Here is a 21,707-nt window from a genome sequence, read left to right as displayed (position 1 = left end):
ATTAGTCTGTCCCTGGCCCAGTGCATCATGGGAACAGGGCAGACCAAACTACCAAGCCAATTCTTCACTGGAAAGGAAACAAGCTTCCGGGGACCGGTTTCTGGCATTACAGCCGTCTTCGGCCCAGCTTGCTTGAATCCTGATGCACCAACCTGTGCTTCCCATTCTGTGAGATGAATTTCGTATTGGCATAGCAATGTGCCCATTGTGCCTCTGTGATTGTGACCCCCCAGCTAGTTCTGCCACGCTTCCTGCATCTGGTCCAGGGCTTGCGTGTCATGTTTAATAAGTGTGTATAGTGCTGTGACGTCATCTTTTGGGGTGTTATGCCAAAGGAGATAAGTAAGAGAGCGCATTTCCTGAGGTTCTAATAACTCATCTCTCAGTTTGTCCTTAAGCACCTGCCGCACCCTATGGTATTGATATGCATCTACGGTGATAGTCTGGGGGCGTACCCAATTGCCTCGACCCATGGTTTGACTTTACAGTCTGCAAAAATAATCCCCCATCAGTGTTATCTTCAACTTGGGCAGTGTCGTGTCAATGCTGCTTAATGTAGGTGTGCCCTTGTACAGCCGGTCGGGTCTATTACTCCAGTTTTACCCCGGGACCCACCCAGCAGTGTTGCAGCTAAAGCATTGAGGCTGACTTTGGCGCTTTCTATGAATAGCTGTGGGAAACCTTGGTGTCCATGAATCCAATAATGGGCATGCAGTAGCTGTGCGGCCGTGTAATACCTTTCTAGGTCTGGCGCATTGAGTCTCCCTTCTGAATATGCCCTGGTCAGTATCTCCCATTTAATTTGGGGTTGCTTTCCGGCCCAGGCAAGCAGTATCAGCATGTGCAGTGTAAAAGGATGGGGATGTGTACAAATGGAAAGAGAAACCAGGGGCGTATGATCATTTTCATTAACGCGATGCCACCCACAAGGGATAGGGGGACTTTAATCCATTTCTCTATGGTCTCCGATAGTTTCTGTGTTGCTCTGTCATAGTTTTCTCTCACTACCACATCCGGGTCTGTGTGGACCTGGATCCCCAAATAGTGCACAGGCTCTTCGGTACACCCAATTGGATAGTTAGTAACTGTGGGGGTGGTAATGGGCGTCAGTGGGAGCATCATTCACTTGTGCCAATTTACGTGCAGTCCTGAATGTTGACTAAATCGTTCCACCTCACGGAGCATAGGGTTCAAATTTGCATCTGGGTCGCGTATATATAGCAAGGTGTTGTCAGCATAAGCTGCAATAGCTAAGTTATATTGCGAAGAACGAATGCCTCAGTGGGAGTGATAGTCCCGCATGGCACCAGCGAGGGGCTCCGCCACCAGGGCATACAACAATGGAGACAGGCCTGCCTAGTACCCCTTGTACTTGCTATCGGCTGGGTAAAAGGCCAATTGACCCTCACACGCGCCGTAGGGTTGGTGTAGAGAACTTCGACCCGTTTCAGAAACACCTCGCCTACCCCCACTTTTCTTAATAATGCATCTAAAAATTGCAACTCGACAGAATAAAATGCTTTTTCTATGTCAATAAAAAGAGCAGTGACACTGATTTTCGTGTCTATGCGTTTCATCGTATCAAAGTGGGTTCGCAGATAGCATGCTAGGGAACGGCTGGGAACAAACCTGGTCTGCCCCTGACCTACCAAAATGGTCATCAGGGGAGACAACCTGTTGGCGACTATTTTCGCTAACAGCTTGGTGTTTGTATTTAGCAGCAAGAGTGGCCAATAGGATGAGCACTGGTTCGGTCATTTCACTGCTTCAGCAGAGTAATCAAAATGGCTTCCCACATGGAAGGCGGCTTTATACCATTCTGCGCCATCTCTTCAAAAAGGTTCATTAGATGTGGTCTAATTGATCTTGAAATGTATTATAAAAGGCCACAGTCAGTCCGTCGGACCCTTTTCATGTCTTTGAGAGCAGATATAATTTTGGTTCGGCGGAGGGGGGCCAGGAGTCTCTCCCTATCTGAATTGTTCAACCACCGCATCACTATATATTCAAGGTACTCTGTCTGATTTGGTACTCTTCGTCTGATTTGGTCAAGGTAGAGTTTTGTGAGTTGTATAGTTGGTTGCAATATGAGAGGAAGGCCTCTACTATCCCGTGGGTATCCTGCATCAACTCCCCTTGTCATTGTAAACGTGTGAAATATCTGCATCACTCCCAGAGGGGCGCATCAGGGCTGCCAGCGTGGCGCTAGGCCCATCTCCCTCTGCGTTCGCCCTAGCTGTGGCGTATTTACCTAGATGTGTTATCTCGGAGCTAGCAAGCTTGTCAAAGTCCTCCATCCGAGCCATCATTTGTGATAACATTTTTGCATCTCCATTTTCTTGAAATTGCCTCTCCAAATTTTTCAGATCTTTTTCTGCCTTGTCCAGTTGTGAGCGAATCGATCAGAGAACCCCTGAGTATTTAGAGATGGTTATGCTGCAAATGTTTCCCAAATAGTGCACATCTTGGAGACACTTCCAATGTTATTTGCAAAAAACTCAACTATCGCCTTCTGTAACTCATCTTTAAATACTGGGTCTAATAAAGAAAATTGTGGGAATCGCCAAGTATTTTCCCCTCGGGGCATATTACTGAGCGAAAGCGTTATAAGGACTGGTGAGTGATCCGAATAGGTGTGTGGTAGATGTTTACAATCTATAATGGAAGGCAACAGTGAACGTGAGACGAACCAGTAGTCTATCCTGGTAAGTGTCTCATACGCTGAGGAGTAGTGCGTGTATCCCCTGCCCTTGGGCGACAGATGTCTCCATGCATCCATCTACGAGGTTCTCCGTTTCTGCTATTTGAGTAATGACAGCCCTGGATGGACGCTTGGGGGGGGCCCTTCGAGCGATCTAAATCTGGACTTTGTATGCAATTGAAGTCGCCGCCTCATAACTGAGGTGCATGGGAGAGCCTAGCAATTTTGTTATGTAAAGAGTGATAAAATAGTAGGTCATCGTGATTGGGCCCATATACACCAACCAGCATTGCATTGAAACTATTTTTACAGCATCGTGCTATGACATATCTACCACCGGGATCGACCTCAACTCCTTGAATCTGCAAGCCGGAGCTTTTACGGACCCAGATAAACACCCCCCTTGCATGTGATGTAAAACCGGATGCCACACAAATGCCCCTCATGCGCTTCTGTGTTAACAGCCCAGTGCGGGGCGCCAGATGGGTCTCTTGCAGTATGGCACGTCCACATTTTGCCTATTTAAGTAAGCTACCACTTTTCAAATCTTCTTGTAATTATTAAGGCCCCGCACATTCCAGGACATGAAATTTAGTTGTGTGTTAGTATTACTCACATGATTTTCCATTATCATAGTCGCCCCTTAGCATGATGGTGAATATGTACCTCTCATAGCACCATGTACAGATTGCGTGACGGCGAACTAAAAAGTACCCTCTGCTTGCTGACTGTGTAACTAACTAAACCCCCCCCCCACCCCTCCACCCCCACGCCACATCCCGAAACATTCAGCATGGCGCACTTTAAACATTGTACCCGTACCCCGAATTTAAACAAGATAGGAAAAGCATGTAAAAACAAGAAAACAAACTATGGCAATTATTATAATAAGCCAGGTCATGAAATACATGCGGGGGGAGAAGGCTGACCTCCTCCCAACACTCCATGTCTTGGCCTACGCCTTCGTTGAAGAATATACCATCCAAGCTATTTAAGTGATAGCCCATTACAGTGACGGATGAACCTTCCTTTTTATGAAGTCGCAGAGTATGAAACAGGATAGTGAAGACTTATTCCACTGGCGGGCTTGTTCAGTCCAAAGTACGGTCCATACCTAGCCACAGGTACCAGACTGAGATGCAGCAATACATCCTTGTTTCCTATGAAGTCGCTAACACACGTGCTGTGGGTGACGTTGCCACTTATATCCTTTACATCGATCTAATTAGTCCTCTTGTTCGCTGTGCACCCGTATGCTCTCCGGCTGTTCCCAGGTCGCCTTCTCAGCTCTGGCTTTACCAAATTTCTTAAGGTCCTGCTGTAGAGTCTTGTGCTCATTGTAGATTTCGGTCTTGCCATCACACGTAACCTGTAATGTAGCTGGGTAGAGCATAGCCTAGTCTATTTGCATTTCATGGGTGTGAATGGTTTACGAGCCTCTTGAACCAAAAGAGTGCAACCTCCAAGCCCTCGAACTGAAGCACACGCAACTCTCTGTCCTTACGTAAAGCTGCATCCCTATACCTATAGTTGAGGAGGCACGCTATAATAGGTCGGGGGGAGCCCCTGAAGGAGGTTTCGGGGCTAGAGAGCGGTGGGCATGCTCAACGATGAATACCTGGGAAAATGTATCACACCCAAGCAAAGATGCCAGCAATTGCTTAGTGAACAGTTCCATATTGCCGGTCACCTTGGTCTCCGGAAGGCCCAAAATACGTATGTTATTGCACTTGGAGCGTGCTCCAAGTCCTAAGCCTTATCACGAAGTAAGGTCATCTGCTTTTGCTCAGCCACTGCCTCAACTTGCGCATCCTCTGCTTCCGACACTCTGCGCTAAACCATGTCAAGCCTCTCAGCATGCTTATCCACACGCTCAGACATGCGATCCATCCTGTAGGAAAGCGAGTCGAGCTTACTGTCAATTGTGGCTAGCGTTACTGCATTGCTGAAAGGATATGGCAGAGGTCTTCTTTATCTGAGCCTCCAGCCCCTTTCTCTGATAGTGCAGTGTCTTCTGCTTACTCACCAGTCCTTGATGATTTGCAGAGCTCAAACTGTATTTTAGTCTGAGTTTCCCATCTTTGCTATGGTACTCCGGAGAGTAGCGTAAGGTATAGTGGCCTGCCTGCAGGACTATAGATCCTCGTGCAATTTAGGGGGAAATACCGCTAAGGCTGTAGTCCGGTATGGCGCGCCACGTCCAGCAGCACCTACCTAGCTTAGGGTCACCCACGGCGTACAGAATCACTCTCTGGCTCCCCAGCACGGCGCCCGCTACCCTTCGAGCAGGCCGTTCACGTCAACAGCACTCCCGGCCGGTAGCCCACGACCTTCAGCAGGGGCCAGGCAGTGCACCAAGGAACACCAGACTAGCTTCTTAGCAGCCTTAGGCAAGGTACACTGCCACCGCACCTCTCTGCCACAGCCAATCAGGTCTGACCCTGGCCGTCACCAAACCTCACTGCCCTAATGCAGCACACACCGCACTGCAGCGGCTTTGGCTACGGCGCTCAGTAGGCCACTGTCGCTGCCCTTTGTTATGCGACGGGTCGCTACGATCAAAAGGCACAGGCGGCGTGTCGCTCCCAGCACCGCAGCCGCCACAGATGACCCTCTCCGCACCACATTGAAGGAGGAGTTAAGGTAGGCTGACTGCGCCTACATCTGGCAGGCAACGCAGCCGCAGCACCTCCTCTACGCCGTCCGCTTGCCGCCATTCTGCTAGCCCCCAATGTACGCTGTGCTTTTCCTCGAAGCCGCCCCTGTGGAATTGCCCACTGAAGGTCTCCACAGGTAGCTGGCAATAATCCGCTCCTCCACGTACGAAGGCTCAATTATCAGCTAGGATGTAGGTGAAAGCTGAAGGATGGAGAAGGCAAAGGGATGTTTCATGAGTTGAGATAGGGCCACGTTAAGGTGCCAGAGTGGTGGGGAAGGCTTGACAGGTGAAAAACCCCTAAAGAGTTGGTTCATGAATTGTTTGATGATTCTCGCTGATCATAAAGAAGGGCCACAAAGAGGTTCTTCTAAAACGTGAAATTGCAGCAAGATGAACATTAATAGATGCATGAGCCAGAACAGACTTCATCAACGAAAGGATGTAAGGAAGGATCTAATGAACTGAAGAGGAGAAAGAATGTATACCTGACTCCTGGCACCAGGGACAAAACCGCTTCCATTTAATTCAATATGTTTGTTAGTGCTCTGCGCCCGGGCATAACAAAAGAAACCTCCAATCTGCCAACATCCCACTGGCCAAAACCCCGGCATCCAAAGAGTCAGAGCAGGCAGAAGATCGTTCTCTCACATTGCAGCCAAGACCGGGAACGAACTACTGGGAGACATCAGACGCGCCCCCTCCCTGTACACCTTCAGGAAGACTCAAGACCTGGCTCTTCGGCTCAATGGATCTGCTTTCATCCCCACCCCCTCATCCCCCTCTCCTCCTCCGCACCATGAGACCCTCACGGGTGAGTAGTGTGCTTACAATTCCCTGATTGATTGATTGACTATCCTTACATTCAGTGGAAAGGTTCATATGATCAAACTCTGTTCAGGAGCCATGCCGCTAATCAAAGCGATTTGGGATCTTGGGATCCGGCTGCAGTATTTGACACAGAGTCATAGTCAATAGCAATGGGATAGGATCCAAGAGAATTGGCTGCCTCTCTGAGAGAAGGAGTTCTGTGCCAATACTGGTGTGGCAAATATGGGGCTATGTGAATCTTCCTGCAAGGCTCTGCCTTCATCTTCACGAGAAGCCTTGGCAGGAGGGGAATGGGAGGAAAACTGTAGGCAAAGGTGCCTGACTATGCCATCAAAAACGCATTCCCTCAGGATGCCAGATGGTGATGCCAACTTGGAAAGTACTGGCATTTCCTGTTTTTCAGAGTGAAAAACAGGTCTACGGTTTGTGTGCCCTAGTGCCGAAAGCTGTTGTCCAGAGTTCCCTGGTGCAGTTCCCAATTGTGGCATGCAGACTTGAGCCTGCTGTGCGTTTACCCTGCTGTTGCGTTCAGATTCTCCGGAAGGTGTTTCGCTCTTGGTGAAATCCCATTCTGGATCACACACTCCCAGAAGCACTAAGCCGATGAGTTCCGTATCCTTGGTAGGAATGCTTGCAGGGCTACACAAATTGCTCTTAGTTCCAGCAAATGGATGTGGTGAAGGCGATTATGTCGCTACCAACAGCCACTGATTTGAAGTTCTGGCTAGAACGGTCCCCATCCTTCTAGAGATGCATCTGTGATTATTACTCACAAAGCTGGGGATGTCAGAAAAGACAGACCGTTTGAAATGTTTTTCTGCTGGGTCCACCAAGAGATGCCTTGAACCCTAGTAGGAGTTACTGTGATATCCTCAAAAGAACCGACCACTTGACACCATTGTAAGTCTAGTTGTTCCTGAAGGGGGCGCCTGCTCAGGCAGCAGAAAGGTATGAGGAGGATGCAAGATGACATTGACTCTAGGAGAGATTTGTAACGGTGAACTGAAAGTGAATTTTTTCTTAGGAGGAGTTGAGCCATAGATATCAGTTTGTTTTTTCTTTCAAGCGATGAAAAGGCTTTGTTCAGAGTTGTGTCCAATATGGCTCCCACAAAGGTAATGCTTTTGGTTGGTTGTAGGCTTGATTTCTCCTTGTTTAAGGTATGGCCTAAACTTTCTAACACGTGCAAGCTGACATGATCACCCGGGCTGCCGAAATAGACGGTGCTTTGATCAGTCAATCATCCAAGTAAGGAAACACCTGGCATTCTGAGGAAATCCGCCACTGGGGCCTGACTTTGTAAATATCTTTAGCGCTGATCTTAGGCCAAATGGCAAGACCTTGAATTGGTTGGAGCTCCTGGCTGCAGTGAAGCAGCGATACTTCCTCTGTGATGGATGAATGGGAACATGGTAAGCAACCTGAAGGTCGAGAGTGGCCATAAATTCTCCTAAAATAAGAAGCAGTAATAGGTCTTGTAAGGAGGCCCTTCAGAAGGACTGTTTCTTCAAGTAGGTGTTCAGATTCCTTAAATTTAGGAAACGATACCACTTTCTAAAAGCCTTCTGTACCAAAAAAGAAACAGGAGTAGAACCCTTTTCCTCTCTGGGATGCCAGAACTGGTTCGATTGCCTCTTTTTGGAGCATCAACCAGGCTTCTAGCCGCAGGAGGGGTGGTTGATGCTTTGTCACTTGTACGCAAGGTGGAGTGAAAGGTGGAATTTGAATAAACTCTAACATAAGGGCAAACTGAATAATGTTGATCACCCATTAATCCGTTGTTATATTTTGCCAATTCTGATGTATAAAGAGATTTCTCCCCCCAAGGGCACCTGAGCATGGGAAGGAAAAGAAAGGGGAAGCCTGAAAGATGTCATTGGCGAACTGAGTAAACCTTCCCCCATCGCCCTGCTCTCCCTCTGGGTGCCGAATCCTTCCCCCGTCGCCATGCTCTCCCACTGGGTGCCGATCTGGAATAGGTCATAAATTGTGATTGCCGCTGAGTGAATTGCGGTCGATAGCGTTGTGTAGAAGTGGTGGAAGAAGGATATCTGTATTGTTGGTATCCACCTCTATATGAGCAAAAAGATAACTTACGGTACTGAAGCGTCCACAACGACTTTGCCGTCTCAGTGTCCTTCTTTATATTCTGGAGAGCCTTAGCGATCTATTTCCCAAAAAAGGCCTCTCCATCAAAGGGCAGATCCAATATCTTATTCTAGACCTCAGGCTGAAGACATGTCGCTCTGAGCCAACCCTGTCGGCGTAAGACTGTCACGCCTGCCAGAGACATATAAGCTGTCATAGCAATATACTCTGGCAGTCTATAACCTCTGAGGAAGCCCTCTCACCTTCGTGGGGGATCTTCTTGGCGTCTGATTTACTCTCATCAGGAAGTTGATCGATGTGAGGGGTTAGGTTGAACCAAATTTGGAGATCGTAGCGACCTAAGACCGCTAAAGCATTAGCTGCCCTGACCTTAAGTCTGGACATCAAAGAGAATTGTTTGCCTGAGTTGTCAAGGTGCCTGCGGTCTTTGTCCGGAGGTGTTGTGATCAGAGCAGCCAGGTTCTTGGACTTCCTTTGAGCCGTCTGGGAGATTACAGTCTGGCTTTTGGTGGACCACCAGGCAGGCAGGACTGTCCTCTCGGGCTTTACATTTTTTTCCCAATATAGGAAGAACAAGAATCACTGTGGCTAGTGTTTTCATGACTTTAAGGCCCTCCTTCCATATATAACTTATGAAAACCACTGATGTCCTCAGGTGGAGAATCTACAAGAATTGGTGAGGGTGAAGACGGAGTGGAATTAAGATAGTCGTCCCATTCCCCATGTAGATCTGGAACCTCCCTCTCCTCCTGGTCGTCATCGGAGGTGACCAGTTGCTTGTCATGAGGTAGTGTTAATGGTCGCGCAGTCACTGTGTGTAACGTCGTCGCTAATTGTGGGGTGGAAGGAACTGAATGTTGTTTAGGAGGCAACAAAGCACGTTCCGGAACAGCAGAAGGCAATGGAAATCTTTTCCTATAGTCCAAAGGTATGAACTGCAGATCTGAAAACAAGGATGGCATACAAACCATCTCCTCCTGATACTGTTGGTGGTAGTCATGAGGAAGCATGTAATAGTGCTCCTCCTCATTGCCTTCCTTGTAGTGCTCTTCCTGGCATTTTATATGTAACCCCGATGGACTGCGAGCGTAACCAAAGGTGCCATCGTCTTCATCAGAGTTCAGAGTCCTGTTCCTCCAAGAGATCTGAAGGAATCAAAGGATTCACCTAACTAGGTGATGCTACTTATGGAGTTCACAGTCTAACTCAATTTCTCTGCAGTAATTTATTCCCCTCGGCGACGATGTTATTGATGGAGCCACTGACGTTGACCGGGTCAAAGGCAAACTGGGCAGCGTTATAATTGATGCCGCCGTAGCCGTTGTAGAAGTAGCCGTCGCTGTCGTAATAGTCGACGACAAGGATGTCGGTGGTACAATAACCGGCGATGCCTGCAAAGTCTCAGACGATCCCGTGGACGATGCTGTCGTTGGAGGAAATATTGACGATGACTGCTCCTCGACTGTAGACACATGGGAAGTATTGCTCCACCTTGACCAGGACTATGGTTTCTTCGGCGTGCTGTTGTCAACAACGATGATTTAGTCGACGGTAAAGCCTTCGCTGCCTGTTTCTCTTCAGGGGGAACAGAAGAAGGCTTTTTGAAGGCTCGCCTGCCTTCAGGAGGTGTTCAAGGTGGGACGGAACTGGCGTTTTCTACCTTGCTGTCTCCTGTAAGAAGTCCTTTCCTCTACTGTTCACCTTGGTGAGGAGATTTTGTAGGACTATGCTGGTAAGACCCGTGGGTGGTCTTTACTGAGGCTTTATGAGGGCGCTCACCTGATGAATGAGGTTTATTTTATTTATTTATTTTTAGAGTTTTATATAGCGCGAACAAGATCTTTACAGATATCAGAGCGCTTCACAGAAACAGGGGGTGACGATAGCATGAGGGTGACGCGACATAATATTGGGTGCAATATAAGCTTCAGTAGCATGATCGGATAGTAGTCATGTTCTAATAAAATGTCAGTAAACAATCAGATAAGCGAAAATATAAGACGATACTGAGTCTTTCATACAACTACGATAAAAATCAGGAGAACTTATGCTAAAGGGATGGCTTATGCCAGTATCTAAAAGTTACAGGGAGCAAGGGGAACGGGCCTCTATATACAGTAGGCTAACGTGAATAGTCTAATAATAGATATTTAGTGAGTAGCATAAAAGGATTGACTAACCATCATGGAATTATGGCAGACAAGAGGAATAAACAAATCTAGATCATGCAAAATATGACATTATTTGACGTTCGACAAACATGAAACCAGTAATACCCAAGCGGCGCTTGAGTTCTTTCCCTCTTGAGAGACCTTCTAGAAGACAAGGGAGAACAAGTCTCATCACTATCATCACTAGATAGAGGCTCTTTTCTGGTCTTCAGCTTTTGGAGCCAAATTGAAAGACCCCCCTTACGATCCCTCAGCATTTTGGTGGAGAAGGTACAACAAACCTTACAATCCTTGGCCTTGTGGTTAGGGTACAGGCGGTAGATATCAACCTGAAGTCTTTTCTTACAGAAGGTGGCACAGGCTCTAAAAAGACCCTTCTCCGACATCAGGAATGTAGATTAAGAAAGCCAAATAAGTAGAATTGTGAAGAAAAGTTTTGTAAAACCTCGCAAGAGAGTAATAAAGGAAAAAACTAAGCAGGGCTCAGTGGAAACTCCCTAACACAATGTGCAGTAGAAAGTCTGAAAGTCTGAGATTCTCTCAGGAGTGTTCTAGAGGGCAGGGTGTTCTGATTGGCTAAAGCCTAGATTTGGTCTCTTTTACAAAAATATATGAATATGTTACAAAACTGAAATGGGCCTAGGCCTGTTTTTCTACTTTATGCTAACTTTGCATTGCTGTTTTGATATACCGGGGACTCGCATCACAACGACAGGGAATGATTCAAGCATGTGAGACTATGTAAGTTCCACTACTGGAGTAAACCCAGTGCATATTTTCATTAATCAGGAATGAGGAGGACACGCTTACTACACGATAAAAAAACCTTTAAAGGTCTAAGACCTGTATTTGAGGAAGGCATAAAAGCAATCCAGCAGCTAATGCAGTTTTGCACCCTTAGCACCACTAAAGAGATTGGAGAAAAAAACTACTCTCTTACACCTATATGAAGCTTTTCAACCGCAATGTATAAAACTGGGGAAAATGTACACTGGAAATGAACAGCCGAATAATATGATAACCAAAGAACTAAGGACAAAGTTTAGTTTGCACTCTTAGAAAATTGAACCCAGAGTATCAGACTGCATATTTTCAACTTTTCTCTATACTTCATGAAAATTACAAAACTGTTAAGGCTCCACACAAACATCTAGAAGTTATGGGTGTGCAGTGGTCCCAAGGATTCACAACACTCACTACTGAGCTATTCGCATCTGGCAGGAACTGTCCAAACTCAGAGAGCAGGTCCTCTTGATTCTTGAAAAGTCTGGCCACTTGTGCATACACCTCCTGCTCAGTTAAGGCTGGTGTGTAGTTCCCACCTGCTTCCTTGGCATTCCGCTGCTCTTTCTGATACAGAAAAAGGGGGATAAAAAGACAATGTTACAAAGAATGTGTAAGCTTACATATGAAAGATATACATAATGGTAGACGCTGTGTACCTCTGCATAGGCCCTATAATGCTATATGGTTTTCCAACTGATGTCCAGGGCTATAGAACTTTCAATAATCTCACAAGACATGTGCGACCAAAGAGGAGTACAAATCATTCCGAGATAAAACTACTTCAAAGCTCAGCGCTCAAGAATGACAAGACGAACTCCCATTAACTCGATTCTCCACCCTCCTCTTGCTCATTCTATCTAGAATCACCACTCACCTGGTAAGTGTGCAGGATTTCCAGGAAGGCTTTGTAAATATCTGGTTGCCCCTGAAAGCGATTTTTGATTTTGTTTACATAGTTGATGGCGTGGTTGAACTCTACAGGCTGGTTGTTCTGCAGGGATGGCGTGTTCCCGTGGGAAGCAGGCACAGGTGTGTGTGGCTGCACAGGGGAGCGTGGTGAGGGAAAAGGCAGGGCTGGAGGGGTCTGCTGGCTGGTTGGAGTATGTGCCTGAGATGGCGAAGGCTGGGGAGAAAAGGAACAATCTTCTATTCAATCACCTTCACAAATAACACAGATTCAGGTCTTCGCTTTATTGAAAATCAAGAAGGTGACAATCGATCAGAAAGCAGCATAACTCAGCATGAATAGGAAGCTGTGTTGCCTAGAGGAAATTCACTTCTAGCAGCACCACCTAAACCCTATCCACAAAGTTTAAATGCCAGGATTAAAAAAGTTATAGCCCGACACACTGCTTTACTATCAGCATAATTAGTTTACTTCATAATGCTACTGCTAAATAGACTGAGGATGTAAAACTGGTGCAGTTATTGGGTAGTATTTCGTTTTTGGGTTGTGACTACATGTGACTTTTATAAAGCAGAACCAAACATCCTAGCCTTTGATCCATCTCAATACAGCTGCCTTCCCTAATGGCAGGTAAAACTGGCACATCTCTTTGCATCCAAGTGAGATATTGGATTCTCAATTAGCAGGCTTTATAACACAAACAGTAAGATTGCTCCAGATCCTTCCTTTTTCAGTATAGAAACAAATCTATTTTATTAAGTTGATGCAACACACAGACCATGGTACACCGACCTGGCACCACATCATGAGACCAACCCCAAACTCACCATCAATAATCCTGTTCCTACAATTCTTATCTAGTTAACTCACACCTGCTCACAATTAGAAGGCTCTGCCCATCACCACCTGTTTAAATTAGATACCCCCAGTAAGCTGGACTTAGTCTTTCTCCAACTCGTCATCTATACTAGACACATCAATGTGAGCTGGACCTAGTTCACCATCACAGTTTTAAGAAATCTTTCTTTTAGTTCTGCCTTCCAACCATCAAAATGAATGTTACTTTCTTTCCTCACCTTGCTGATTTTGGCAGGAAGCGGCTGTGGTGCTGCCTGGGATGGGGTTGGTGTAGATTGTGCAGAAGGCTGTGGTGGTGGTGGTGGTGGTGGAGGAGCCTGAGGCTGAATGCCATGCGTGGAAATCTGGTGGACCTGCCCTGGTGTGGTCACATTTACCAAGTCGTTGGTCTGCACCTCAATTTTGTAGCCAGGCGGTAAGAAGGTGTTGAAGCCCATGATGAGATCTGGATGGCCCTTGAAAAGCTGAGACACTCTGCTAATCACTCCAGGTGTGTCAATGCTGAGATGTTAAAAAAAAAATTAGAGAACAAAAAAGGTTTGCGGATTTACTGCCACACAAGGAAAACAATGTCAAGTCTACACTCTAGTCATATGTTTTTATATATCTCTTAAAGGAAGGAGTGGAATTGCAAAGCACAAATCCAAGTAAGCAAGAATACACCAAGTGAATGCATAAAGAAATGAGATATGACTTTTAACAGCAGTCAATAAATGGGTACACTGAATGGCTTGATGGGTCTCTTCAAGTATTAAAGTCTGTCACTTTTTAGCCATTCTGTCTCCTTGAAGAGAAGACATCAGGAAGCTTCCCTAACCCCTTAATTTACCAATGTTAATCTGTCACTTAAGAACCATTGTCACAAAAGCCATGTTCCTAAACAGAAATATGGCCACACAAGAGAATGATAAAGTTGCCTTTACAGTAAGCCTGTCACTTGCCAGATCTTTTTGATTAAAAGAAATAGAGCCAAACAATGTGTGTTTCCTAACAGTTGCTGACCGGACAACAGGAGGAAGATGACAGGAAAGAACTTCGAGACAAAAGGTAACAGAGTCACTTTCAAGATAACTTTATTCTACTTTCAAGACCTGAGACTTCCCCATTTTCAGCCAGTGGGAAGATTCCACAGCAAATGAGAACGGCAAAGGAGGAGTATAAAACACCAGATCATTTTCCATCCCTTCGTGAGAAAACATGCAGACCACAGTGTTGATGGATTGCTTGTGGGGTAGCTGTCCTGCAGAGATACTCCACCGGCGTGCAGAGGTACTGCTCAAGATTTTACGGATCCAGTCTAATGCCTGGGGAATATTCCAAGGTGAGGAATCTGCGGTTCAAAGTTTCAATCGGAGAGACTGGTCAAAAAATGACAGAGGTAGCTCTCCGGATCCACGCTGTTGGTGCAGAATAAAAGGAACTGACTTCAGCAAGCTGGGGTGGTGCGTATATAGGCACTGCTACATCACTTTCAATGCAGAGCTGAACCATGCCACCTACCAGAATGCAGAGGTACTGCTCAAGATTTTCTAGATCCAGTCGGACACCTGGGGAATATTCTACGGTAAAGTCTCTTTCAGAAATAAAGTTTGCAGTTTTTTGGGGGGAAATTTATGATCAGAGTTTTCCTTTGAGCAAAATGTCAAGTTTGCATCACTCTCTATGATGATTGGCTGCTCAGATCACCTTAGTTGAGAAATTTTGTTTACAGGCTCTATTAGTTTAGCTAATTTGATGAGACATGATTCATGGGTTCAACAAATAGTAGCAACAATTCCCATGAATTCTATGAGGTTTATGGAGGGTGTTAACATGTCATCCAATAAAATCTTTCGCCACAGCCTAGATAAATTGTACTCCATAGTAAAATCTAAATCTGAAGACTTGGGAAGAATATAGACTTTCAAAGCTCAAACTAATTTATAGGTTTGAAGGTCATTATTACACTGAGACTATTGCAGTGGTTTTTAACCTTTTGACTTCTGTGGACCCCTCTGAATCATTAACAGAAACGTGATGGGGGTGGAGGGGGGGGGGAGGGGGGTGTTGTAGCAATTTTTTATGATTTTATCCTCAAAACAGACGTGAAAATACAGAAACTAAACACATGATTAAACATCATCTGCCGTCTTGAGTATTCAGCAAAAAACCCTCATTTAAGAGGAGGTGTGATGGTTTGATGTGAATCAAGAAAATTCTTGAAGCTGCAAAACTTCTCCCAACAGGCAAATTATCATTTCGTTCAGCAGTGCAAATGTTTTCTGGATTACCATGCTTTGCATCAATTATGTAGTGGTGTTCTCACCAGCTAGGTTGACTTTTTTTTTATTGGCAAACAGATGTTGAATACTATGCCCTACCTGTGCCTCTTTGTTTTACTTGGATATCCACACAAAATGTCTTGTGAAGATGTGTACGGAAGACTACGTGTGTGCCATACAGATGTCATTTGTGAAAACATTTGCTATGAATGCCAGCATGGCAACTTTCATGACAACTGTGCTCTTTGGTTTTGACCAAGCGCCCCTCCACTGTCTCCTAACATGTCTGGATGTTTGCAGAAGTCCCCTTGGTGACTGGTGAGCCATTGATTGCAGGGGGGAAGGTGGGAATATAATTGTTTTCCCTTCCCGATGTGGCTCATTTCCTTCCAGTAATACATGACTACCCTTCTGCTATTCAGAGTATGAAGCACTTTTTTGTTTACAATCTAGTTTTTTTGGATGGCTTAGTTGGGAAGAAAATGGGACATGACTATTGGCAGAAGGTTTTGGTTTGGCTTTGTCCTCACTAACTTTTCGCTATGAGGTGATGGCAATCAAAAGAGCTGTCTTGAGTTTTGAGTCGTTTCTAATGCATAAGCTCCAAAGACTGAGTCATCAACTTTAGGTCTAAGTTCAAGTTCAACAGTGGAGTGGTTGCTGCCCTAGGTGAAGCTACCCTTTTTGCCACCGCTAGAAATATCTTGATAACCGGTGTGTGAAACAAACCTCTTCCTGATGCCCCACTGTATAAACCTATAGAACATCTGTATTCTCTTAGGACTTCACTGGCTCTCAGTGGAAGCCCCAGATGTCCAATTTCTAGATCCTCATGAACCATGCTGCTAAGCTGAGGGTTGATGGTTCAAGGCGATATACCTGCACCCTTTGTATTGTGAACAAGTCCTGATGACCTGGTAGTGTCATTACTCTGTCTTGTGCAATCTCCAAGAGATCCCAGAACAATGTATGGCCCATTTTTGAGAGATGAAGATTAGTGTCATGGTTACTTTTCTGCACTTGAGCAACACCAGTGATACGAGTGATCTGGGGAAACAAATAGTGTAGGAAGCTGGCTCTTTATATACTATACCAAAGTAAGGTATAGTGTGCACAAAGTCCAGTGGATCCCCAAAGGAAGGCAGAGGTAAAAGTAGATCGCACCCTACTCTCACAATTTGTGGTAGTGTGGGCGAGCAGTAAGGCTTTATCAGAGGGTAGTGTTAAGCATTTATTGTACAAACTCAGGCAAGAAATGATGTCACACACAAAGACTGATCTCAGACCCATTTTCTTGTATAAAAATATTATTTAGTTATATTTTATTTTCTAGAATTAAGCCAGGCCTGGTACAGGTTACGATAAGGACACTTTGGAAGCATAATGCAGCTTGAATGCAGCTTGAATGCAGCTTGAATGCAATTGGATTGGTTACATGCAAGTCAGTTGTTTGTATAGCAGTTTAAATTACTTTTAGTTACTTTACCAATTACTTTTAAAGTTACTTTTCAGATTACGTTTTTAGTTACTTTTTCTACTTTCCTAGAGAAGAGGTAAGTAAATAGTTTTTTGTATATTTGCAGTTTCTTAGAGTTTCATACTAACCAACTCCACACTACAATTTTTACAAGAAAGCAGTTAATGCAATCCTATGGGAGGAAATGAAGTTATCAATTTCAAGGTAAGTACTTCGGTTTTGAAGTTGGTTTTCTGGGGTTAGAACAAGGGTTCCCCCAGGGTCAAGGGTGCACTTTAAAAGCACCCTTAGCTGCACTAGGGCAGGCGGGGGCAGAGTGCCTTAAGGCCCAATGTTATCCAATGGGGGATAGAGGACCTTCGGTTGGTGGATGCTCACAAGCAGGCCACAAGGTTGTGGGAGCAAAGCTCCGGGTGTTAGGCTCAGGGCAAAGACGGATCCATTAACCACACAAGGTGCACCCACCACAGCGTTGGGTACCCTGTTGATTTCAATGGGGGTTCTTTGGTTGCAACAAACACTGCCAGCGCGGTCAGGGGGATCCTACAGAAAGGAACTGCAGGCGTCTTTTGTAGACTTAAGGCAGGTCTGAATTCATCAGATCCCAGGTCAGAATCTCCAAGGGAGACCTCCTCGTGATGTTGGTCCACTCAAACTTGGGCCGTTGGCGTCGGGTGCAGATGTGCAGACTCGCGGACTTGGCTGGAGCAAGAGTCTGTGGGTGAGCTAATCCGTGCTCACGGAAGGCAAAGTCTGGTTTGGGAAGGCAGCGCAGGTCCTCCGGGTTCTTGGGAGCTGCAGGACACACCAGGATTTCACTGTAGTCGGACGAGGTAGGGATGGGCCGGTATGGTTGGGGCCAAGTCGGTTGGTGTCCTCACTTCTTCAGTACGGCTCTTCGGCCCATCCTCTTGTTTCTTCTTGTCGGAGGAGGAAAGGTTCAGAATTGCCCCCATAATACTAAATTTAGAGGCATTACAGGTAGGTATAGGTCTGGACCAATGGGTCCCTTCCTTGGGATGTGTATACCCCAAGTTATGCCACCCTCCAGTGGGAGGGTGCATAAGCCTCTCTCTGGTTGGCTGGGTCACCTGCTGAGAGTTGTGCTTCACCTCGCCTACCCCACCTGGGGGGTGGAGTTGGCAAAGGTGGGCACACCTCCCTTCCTCACTTGGTTTTCCCATCAATTCTCCTGCCCAAAGTGGGGGTCAGTACCGGTGGGGGCCAGATGCAGGGAGCAGCAAATGGCAGGAGTAGCTCACAAGTCAGCAAGCCTTTGAAGCTTCCCCTTTGTGGGCCATGCCCATCCTGGGGGAGGAGGGCTGGCACCTTGTACCAGGATGAGCTTTGTTTCAGGACCCCAAGAGCAGCAGTCTCTTGACCCAGGGGTCCAGAAACATGTCTGGAGTTCCTTTGTTTTCCTGCTAGGAGTTCCTTTGTTTTCCTGCTGGGCACCAGGTCTATCGGACTGTTGCTTTTCCTGCGGATTCCTCTGACTGTTTCTGTGCCCACCCCTCGCGGCACCCGCTTCGCGGGGGCCGCTCGTGAAGAGACTCGAGGGTTCTACATTCACCGAGGCTAGCGGCAGGACTGCGAGGACCAGCCTGCAGTGCGGCTGGTCATCTGCCGCAGCTGGTCCTCTTCCCGCCCCCGCCTCCTGCCCGATAAAAGTTTGGTGGAGCAAGCGCCATACGGAGTTCCTTTGTTTTCCTGTTGGGCACCAGGTCTATCGGACTGTTGCTTTTCCTGCGGATTCCTCTGACTGTTTCTGAGCCCACCCCTCGCGGCCCCCGCTTCGCGGGAGCCGCTCGTAAAGAGACTCGAGGGTTCTACATTCACCGAGGCTATCTGCGGGACTGCGAGGACCAGCCTGCAGTGCGGCTGGTCATCTGCCGCAGCTGGTCCTCTTCCCGCCCCCGCCTCCTGCCCGATAAAAGCCAATCTTGATCGCTCGCACGCGGGACGCGTGCGGGACACAGCCCGGGGCTAAGCCCGGGCAGAGGGCGGGCCGTCCACGGCCGTCTGAGGCCGACTGTGGCTGGGCTGGGCCATTTCCCTTGGTTTTTCTACAACAGTGATTTTTTTGTGTATTTTTCTAGTCTTTTCTTTAAGGCTTTCCCTGTGTGCACTAGATTACTTTAGACTGAGGTGTAATGGCGGCTCAGTCAACCAAGGGAGGCAAGGATGGTGAGAAATCCAATACTGGAAGCATTTTGGGTACTTTGGATAATTACTTTACTACGGTCTCTGTTGCATTGGAAAACCAGATAAGTGCAGTTGAGAAAAGACTATCAGCTGAGTTTTTCTCGAAACGTTCCTCTCGGGGGGCAATTCAGCATTGTACTACTCCTGAAAATCGCATGAGCCAACGGCTAAGTGACCTGAGTTTGCCAGAGTCCAGCATTGAGTTAGATTCCCTTTCTAACATTCTAGAGGAAAATAACTCTCCTACACTGCCAGGTAGTGGTGACTTAGTTGAAATTCCCACCTGTATATCTTCCCCCAATGGCTCTCCGGTTTGTGTGGTAGTCAACTCACCGCCCCTAAATAAAAGAGTTACGGCCAAAAGGAAAAGAAGGGGGGGTGGTCCTCAAAGTAAAAGAGCGAAAAGGTCCAAACCTATGAAAAAGGGGAATAAGCAAGTGGGTGTTGGGATCGGTGTAGAGTCTGATAATACACCATATCCTATTCCTTCGCCATTACTTCCTCCAGATGTTTATGGGGACGGGTCACTGGTGGGGCAAGTTGAACACTTGCTTCGATCTTTCTTACTCCCTATTATTGAGAGGTTGAGATTAGTCACTGCAAGCCTGGACAAACTGGAAATTACAGCTAAGGACAACTCTCATATGTTACATTCACTGACTGTTGGAGCAAACAAGGGCAAAACTCTTCCTGCTAATCCAGAACAGAAGGTAGTCAGAAGTGACCAGGCACCCTCTATCTGTAAATCCCCTCTGCAGAATGGAAAAAAGTCAGTGGTACCCAGGGATGCAAGTCTAGTCAAGACAGGTGATAAAAATGAATATGCTACTTACCAGTATGCATCTGTTCTTGGCATGTAGGGCTGCTAACATTCATATCTTAGCATTAGATCGCCGCCTAGTGTTGGGTCCGGATGATCGCACATTGTTGTCCTGGAAGAGTCTTCGAAGTATTCTGAGATAGGTGGCTCCTCCCCTGGACTACAGTGCGCATGGGCATCGGCTCCATCCCCAGATTGTTTTTCGCCATTGTGGCAGAAGATGGAGTGAAAAGTGTAAAGGATGTCCATGCTAATGAATAAATACAATAGTATATCTGCAGCTGCGACAGGCACCGGGGAGGAGGGCGGGCGATATGAATGTTAGCAGCCCTACATGCCAAGAACAGATGCATACTGGTAAGTAGCATATTCAGTTCGAGGCATGTGGGCTGCTAAATTCATATCTTAGCATAGAATACATAGCAGTCCCTCCATCAGCGTCGGTTGCCCGTGCCAGCTGCAGAAACCTGAAAAAGTGTTTTGAGAACAGCCTGTCCTACAGCAGCTTGCTGCTTGGAATGCACATCAACACAGTAGTGTTTTGTAAAGGTATGTGGTGTAACCCACGTGGCTGCTCTGCAAATATCCTCCAAAGGAATGTTCCCTAGGAAAGCCATGGATGCCCCCAGTTTGCGTGTGGAGTGCGCCCTTGGGGGTATTGTTAAAGTGCGCTTGGCCTTTTGATAACATATCTGGATGCACTTAACAATCCATCTGGCTATCCCTGCTTTGGAAATAGGGTTGCCTTTGTGTTGTGGTGCGAAGGCAACAAAAAGTTGTTTTGTCTTTCTAAAGGGTTGTGTTCTGTCTATGTAGTACATCAACGCCCTCCGTACATCTAAGGTATGGAGCATTCTTTCTGCCACCGTTTGCGGGTTTTGAAAGAATGCTGGTAAGTCAATAGTTTGGTTGAGATGAAACTGTGACACCACCTTCGGAAGGAATTTGGGGTTAGTGCGTAGCACTACCCTATTTGGATGAATTTGAATGAATGGCTCTTGGATTGTGAGCGCTTGCAGCTCACTGACACGCCTCAGAGACGTAATAGCTACTAGGAAAGCTACTTTCCACGTAAGGAACTGGAGTTCACACGAGTGCAGTGGCTCAAATGGTGGTCCCATCAGTCTGGTGAGAACGACATTGAGGTTCCACACCGGAGCTGGCGGTGTTCTTGGGGGAATGACTCGTTTCAGACCTTCAAGGAAGGCTTTAATGGCGGGCACTCTGAAGACAGAGAGATGCTGCCTGTTTTGAAGATAAGCCGCTATGGCGGATAGATGTATCCGAATGGAAGTGTACGCTAGATTGCACTTGTAAAGATGCAACAGATAGCAAATGATGTTGGGGATAGATGCATCTAGCGGGTTGATGTCATTGGCTGTACATTAAATGACAAAACGCTTCCATTTTGCAGCATAGCATGCTCTGGTAGTTGGCTTCCTTGCCTCCTTGATGATGTTCATACATTCCGGAGGTAGGTTAAGGTATCCAAACTCTAGGACTTCAGGAGCCAGATCGCCAGGTTGAGCTGTTGCGGATCTGGATGCTGAATTTCTCCATGGTTCTGCGTCAAAAGACTGGGTGTGAGGCGCAGTCTTTGATGCGGCACCACTGAGAGTTCGAGGAACGTGGTGTACCAAGCCTGGCGCGCCCACGTTGGAGCAACTAGGATGAGAGTCATCGCGTGCTGCCTTAGCTTTCTTGCGACCAGCGGTATTAGAGGGGCTGGCGGAAAAGCGTACGCAAATTTGCCTGACCAGTTCATCCATATCGCATTCCCCTGCGACTGTGGGTGAGGGAACCTGGCGGCAAAGTGTTGGCATTTTGCGTTTTCTTTTGTGGCAAACAGGTCTATCTCCGGATGACCCCACTGCTGGAAGTACGGGTGGAGGACAGATGGGTGTATCTCCCACTCGTGCATTTGA

At 46.7% G+C, this 21,707-nt stretch overlaps 1 protein-coding gene across 5 annotated transcripts in view; it reads right to left on the bottom strand.

The window, feature by feature from the left end:
• Positions 1–21,707, bottom strand: part of SIN3A (SIN3 transcription regulator family member A) — an 865,613-nt gene that overhangs the window by 599,476 nt on the left and 244,430 nt on the right. For all 5 annotated transcript variants that reach the window (XM_078685093.1, XM_078685092.1, XM_078685095.1 and 2 more), the window contains 3 exons: positions 13,238–13,520; positions 12,129–12,377; positions 11,666–11,818 (listed from right to left, as the gene is read on the bottom strand). In XM_078685093.1, the coding sequence (XP_078541219.1) occupies positions 11,666–11,818; positions 12,129–12,377; positions 13,238–13,520 (685 nt within the window). The remainder of the gene's footprint in view (positions 1–11,665; positions 11,819–12,128; positions 12,378–13,237; positions 13,521–21,707) is intronic.

Source organism: Lissotriton helveticus, chromosome 3_2 (assembly GCF_964261635.1).
Source record: "Lissotriton helveticus chromosome 3_2, aLisHel1.1, whole genome shotgun sequence".
In the NCBI taxonomy this organism is placed as follows: Eukaryota; Metazoa; Chordata; class Amphibia; order Caudata; family Salamandridae; genus Lissotriton; species Lissotriton helveticus.
This window is presented reverse-complemented; position numbering and strand designations above follow the sequence as displayed.